Raw genomic sequence first — 5,784 nt, forward strand, 5'->3', positions numbered from 1 at the left:
ATCCGCCGCCAGCCAAAGCGCAAACAAGACCAGTCTCCTCATTATTCCCCCTGGCAACTACATGTGGCAATTGTATGCAATGCCAGTACACCAAACATATAAAAGTTTCTCGTACCCCAGATTGGGCCGAGACATAAAAATCAAAAGTACCATCAATTTCAATTCTCGCAATGTGATCTATGCGATTCGTTGCCCGTGTGAGCAATCGAAGTGTCGGCCATTCGATGTGCTGACCCCAGCAGCCCTCCATTTCAAAGACCGAGGACACTTGCTTTGTGAGTTATTTTATTTTGGAAAGTCACAGAGACGTTCTGGATCCATTTCTTAGATATTTTAGTTTCCAGAGGTTTTAACCTAGAGAAGGACTATAGTATGCTTTTGTGAAGGGCCCCATCTGTTTGTTGTTCCAGTGCCACACATGGAGGAAGCTTACTCGTGCACTAACTAAACCAGTTAGACCTATTTGCCTAATCTTTTGATATTTGTTGCTATCTCTAGTTTTGCTTAGCACTGTTTATTTTTTCAATACCCAACATATTCAATATGTATTATATAGTAATGGTTGTATATCAATTACACCTTCTGTATTTGAAAAAAGCTTGCCCAGTTTTCAAATGGCTTTTTACTGGTTCCACTTCTGTATTTCATCACTAGGTGGAGACATTGACCATAGTACACCACACCCTGAGTACCAACGTGTATGGTCTACCACACCGTCTCTCAACACCACCAGCGGAAGAGTTTTCTCGCTAATTGTCTTCCGCATGCCCATTCCCTCTGATTATTCTGAAGGCCCGAAACGTCAATGTTTTTAAACTTGCTTAAGAATGTTAAATGGTCAGCGAACATTGTGCCTTTTCCAATGATAATTTCTGTTAATGCAATTTATTGAGACATTTATTTTGATCAAATAATCAGCATATCATCCAGGATCGGTATGACACTTAGTGTTTGCAAGCATCACCTGCGTGTGTGCGAGATGAGTGGGCCGTCGCTCAAGGAGAGAGAGACAGTCGGACATTGCAGTGGCAGGTAGGCCTAGTTTATACAATATGAAAGAGAATAGACTAACTAGGTAGCCATTTCAAAACATATATTGTACCCTCTAGTTTGTTTAGCGATTGATAGCATGAATTCATGTTTTCGCCATGTCCCAAAAAACGTTCCACCGACACTCGCGATTAAGGCCATACAAATTTGATTAAATGAATCATATGAATCCTTCAAAAAAAGTTCAACGATTCTTTTGACGAAACGAATGATTCACTTTGCCATTATTTTAGTTGTGCTCCAGATCAATCGTGGTGAATCGAATCATGTGAATCATTAACATTTTAATTTTAGGAAAAACGATTAGATGTAGCCTTTTGGATAATGTGGCTTCAGCACTTGATTTGTAGATCCCTCCAATTTATTTGGGCATTCAATGTATGGGACATTGCTACTCAATAGATGTTAGTCAGGCTCCAAAGTAACCACTTCTAAGGTAGCTAAAATAAATAATTGAAAAAGGAGAGCCGCACACTAGGAGCTCAGATGCAATTTAACGTTTTGACAGCCAAACTGTCTTCATCAGGGTACATCAGGATAAATATGACTAAACTAGAAAAGGTACATTTCCCGAAGAAATAGTAACATTCACCTTTGCTTTCCTCATCCTTGTTATGTTGCGTTTTGTTTCTTTTGTCGAGTCATTTTGTGAAATATTATTTTTGGGGAAAAAACAACCTCCCCTGGTGTTTTTAACTTGATTTTAATATGCTAATTTCTCTCTGGATTTGTTTATTTCTGTTCTTTTTTCACCTTCGACCTGTGTCACTTGAGTGTCAGTTTTCGTATGTACTATACCTGTTGGGTTTTATTTGGGTTCAGTCCTTGCGAAACATTTATTTAGACTTGAAGGTTTGAGCCTACTAATGCGTTGTTGCTGAATTGTGCAGAATAATTTATTTCTTATGAATGAATATTTCCCTGCTGTAACTTAAATTTAAGAAAATTATCTGTGAGTTAGGTGGCCTCTAACCAAAGTGTGCTATTGTAAAAAAGACTGATGCATACTTATTTGTATCTGTTTAGCCAGCTAGCGGTATGTTATGCACCGTCTATTCGTTTTGTCGCTTTTTAGTGACGTAATGCGCAAGCTCAAACAACAGAAGTGGTTTTTATTTCGTTAATCTTTTCACACACAGCGGGTCAAAGAGAGTACAGTCTGAATAGACCCAAGCTAACAGTTTGGTTTAGTTAAGGCTTTGGCGCTTAATATAATTTTGTACGGTAAGCGTTTAAAAATATATTATATATATATTAGTGTAACGACCCTGGGTTAATAAGCGCGGAAATCGACTCTGCCGCACGAGCATGCTTTTACGGCACTTTCGATAGCGCGCTGGACTTCGGGCTAGAAGGTCGAGGGTTCGAGACCTGCTCCCTGCTGTTTCATTACAAAATATAATGAGTCCATTCATCCAGGATGTATCACAACCGGCCGCGATTGGGAGTCCCATAGGCGGCGCACAATTGGCCCAGCGTCGTCCGGGTTTGGCCGGCGTAAGCTGTCATTGTAAATAAGAATGTGTTATTTATTAACTTGCCTAGTTAAATAAAAAATGTAACTCTCACTTTTTAGCAAATACCAAGACAGGCATGCTAGCTAGTTAAGCCATGTTTCTAGCTAGCCAGGCTTCTAATAATTTTTAATTATCAATATCTTTGTTAATATCTAAAGAAAGTGGTCTTCTGTTAGCGGCATTTGTTACTTTTTGTTGAGAACAACGTTGTACACAGTATATGTAGCTTACGTTAGTAAACATTGTTGACAAGATCCAGCCCAGATATCAAGTATTTCGCTATAACGTTAGCTAGCTAGCTAACCAAACGTGTTACTTCCCAACATTACTCTCCCAGGATACATGTTAACACTGCAGCATCAAGATGTCGTACATGCTGCCGCATCTCCACAACGGCTGGCAGGTCGACCAAGCCATTCTATCCGAGGAGGACAGAGCCCTGGTCATTAGGTTTGAAGCTCATTGGCTAGAACTCAAATTGCTGGGGGGCTGGCTCACGTGGGGTAAAATGTAGGTGGAAATGGCACAGCACAACGTTGCTTTCAAACTAGGGATTCTAGTCATTCTGCTCCTAGATTATACAGTATGGAAAAAGTACAAAAAACTCACTACTGTAAGTCACTCAGGATGAGAGTGTCTGCTAAATTATTAAAATGTAAAAATCTATTGCATGTATGAGCTACACATTGACACATTTAAAAAAAATACTAGTCGCCCAGGTTCCTGATCATGTCTTTAATACAACCAGCTCCAAGCTGCTTCAGTGGACAGCCTGCTCCCATCTTTGCTGCCCTCTTTTTATGAAAACTGAAATATTCTTTCTGTACTCTTCCAGGAACAAGCACATCATGATAGATCTGGGGACTGGTAACAACAACAAGATCAACTGGACCATGGAGGACAAGCAGGAGATGATTGACATTGTTGAGACCGTTTACCGAGGGGCGAGAAAAGGACGAGGTCTGGTCGTATCTCCTAAGGACTACTCCACAAAATACAGATACTGATTGGTTCTTCCCTTTCCATTGCTTTGTGTGAAGCCCAATGGGAGCAAATCTGTCCTTTCATTATGAGACTTTCTAGACAGCTGGACTACAAAAAGGCTCAGATCGAGGTGTCCTGCTCTCTTTTATGTTATAGCCAAGTCATCTTTTTTCAACAGCAGTTATAAAAAACATAATTTGGTGTCTTTGATTTAATAAATGTCATGCTCATATTCTTTATTGCCATTTAGTTATCACTTCACAGCCTGTATTCTTGGACCCAGATTGATTATTAAGTCAAGGACTAGCTTCTCAATAAGGAATCTCCATTGAAAGTGTGTTTTTAATGTAGGACTAGGCTTAATCTGGGTCTGGAAAATTGGCCCATGTGTTTAATCTGTATGTATATGTGACTTGTTTCTTCTGAAATGCTATGGGTAGTGCTGCGATGACAGGAAGGTCGAGGAAAGACATGGAATTCTTCAACCCGATCGTATTGTTTATGAACAGTTGAATAAACATTGTGTTGTATTATAGAAAAAAACTATGTATTGTGTTTACATGGTAAAATCCCCCACAAATGACATTCCGTTAAATGAGAAAGCAAATGCCATAGGCTGTTACATAACAATAGATCAGTAATAACCTGCCTATGTGTGGCCTTTTGTCATGCCACATCTGTCTTTAGTGGAACCTCAGAAATCAAGTGAAGTTAGCTGATCTGATATGTGTTAACCTGATGGCTTGGTCACTTAGGAGTCTGCTGCTCATCCATACCAGCCTGGGTCATGAGGTCGGCAACATTCTTCTCCAGGTCATCAATTCGAGTCCCCATGTCATCCAGTGGGTTGGTTAAGGGCAGTCTTGCAATATATGTAGTTATTATACAGTGTGTCTAGGTTGTACATTAAACATTTATTTATAGAGAAAATAAATTAAATTCATATTTTATTCTCAAATCCACTAGAGATTAGGACTTTCATATAAAGCCTTTTTTTAAATCTGATTAAAAAAATAGCTGCAATTTTGAGATTTGGTCTTGCTTGAATACGTGATTTCTGTTTATAATCTCAACTGGTAGCTATTAGATACCGTTCTTCAATAGCAGCTTCAATTCAATAAGACTGTTGCTAGTAGTAGGGTGTGATAAAGGATATTTTTTGAAACAATCTGGTCAGACATGCTTTGAAATTTACTGTGAAGATTCTGCATAGTCGCTTCCATCTGTGGGAGAGACAACACAAACGATTATTTCTCAGATACCAATGTTACCATCAGCGTAAGAAAAAAGCTTTACAGAAAATAAACGTACAATTTCTGTCAATTCTTTTGCAGCTTTTGAGTTGGATTCCGTCATCCTGACTCAGCTGTCGTTTCTAAATCAATGGGATTTGTCTTTGAAGCTGTGCGTCCCTGACGCTGCGGGTCGTTCTTGGCAACAGTTTCAACTGAAATGCACAAGTGGGTGTGAAACAATACTTTCGGGAAACTTTACTAAAGAGTGTGTGTAGCCTCCATAAAAACTATAGTGTATACCTTTTTCATAAATCATTAAGTAGGCTAACAATCAGATCAATCAGATGTTTTTAGACGAAAGACATGTATAATTTAGAAACTTTAAGGCATTGTGTAATCCTAATAGGCGTGGTTAAATAGCACAGAATGGTAGTCAAACTTAAACTAAGTTTTATGAGAATGGACTACAGAACGGTAGGCTGAACTTACTGTTTCACGACATGCCTGCTACTGTTTGTATAGTTTAAAACTCCAATTAGTTTCTGTTGCTGAATTTTCTGACTTTTCCCGAGATGTTCTAGCTTTGAGCTGTAGGCGTTTCCCTCATTGACACCTAGTTAACCCATGATGCACCTTTCTGTGTTGAACTGAGCTCAATGGGTATCAGATCCTTTGGGACTCTCCATGCCATTTCTTTATGTAAGAGACCATCCATTTGGAACGTTGTTTTCTGACAAACAGATTACAGTCATCACAATTATGTAACCTCGGCAAAATGTTTTAATCCGGACTCACTGCAATCATCCCTTATTCTCAGAATGTCAACTGTACATCATGATAATGATGGAAGAAAATAAAAATACAAAAACACATATATAGGCCTATGTTCAATGTCTCAAAATAGAACAAGTACAATAGGATATACATAGATACACTAAGTGGTTGATGCCCCTTTAAACCTGATTCTGTCTAGGACCATGCAGCCAAACTCAGATGTT

At 38.9% G+C, this 5,784-nt stretch overlaps 2 protein-coding genes across 9 annotated transcripts; one reads left to right on the plus strand and one right to left on the minus strand.

Annotated features, from left to right (window-relative positions):
• Positions 1 to 832: 832 nt before the first annotated feature.
• Positions 833 to 3,668, plus strand: LOC112229672 (thioredoxin-like protein 4A). Of its 8 annotated transcripts, none has more exons than XM_042310444.1 (3): positions 833 to 1,032; positions 2,905 to 3,077; positions 3,403 to 3,668. In XM_042310444.1, the coding sequence occupies exons 2-3, from the start codon at positions 2,932 to 2,934 to the stop codon at positions 3,572 to 3,574; spliced, it is 318 nt and encodes a 105-aa protein (XP_042166378.1). In that variant the 5' UTR covers positions 833 to 1,032; positions 2,905 to 2,931; the 3' UTR covers positions 3,575 to 3,668. The 8 variants fall into 8 exon arrangements, with proteins under 8 accessions (XP_042166378.1, XP_042166382.1, XP_042166377.1 ...); XM_042310448.1 differs by having other exon boundaries at positions 844 to 1,032; positions 2,905 to 3,017; XM_042310443.1 differs by lacking the exon at positions 833 to 1,032 and adding an exon at positions 1,944 to 2,274.
• A 368-nt stretch (positions 3,669 to 4,036) lies between these two features.
• On the minus strand, positions 4,037 to 5,406 carry LOC112229674 (heat shock factor-binding protein 1). Its single transcript, XM_024395630.1, has 4 exons — positions 5,276 to 5,406; positions 4,863 to 4,998; positions 4,708 to 4,774; positions 4,037 to 4,393 (listed from the first exon to the last, which is right to left on the minus strand). Exons 2-4 carry the CDS (start codon positions 4,905 to 4,907, stop codon positions 4,299 to 4,301), a joined length of 207 nt encoding a protein of 68 aa, XP_024251398.1. The 5' UTR covers positions 4,908 to 4,998; positions 5,276 to 5,406; the 3' UTR covers positions 4,037 to 4,298.
• Between the last annotated feature and the right edge of the window lie 378 nt (positions 5,407 to 5,784).

The sequence above is a fragment of the Oncorhynchus tshawytscha genome, linkage group LG31 (assembly GCF_018296145.1).
Source record: "Oncorhynchus tshawytscha isolate Ot180627B linkage group LG31, Otsh_v2.0, whole genome shotgun sequence".
In the NCBI taxonomy this organism is placed as follows: domain Eukaryota; kingdom Metazoa; phylum Chordata; class Actinopteri; order Salmoniformes; family Salmonidae; genus Oncorhynchus; species Oncorhynchus tshawytscha.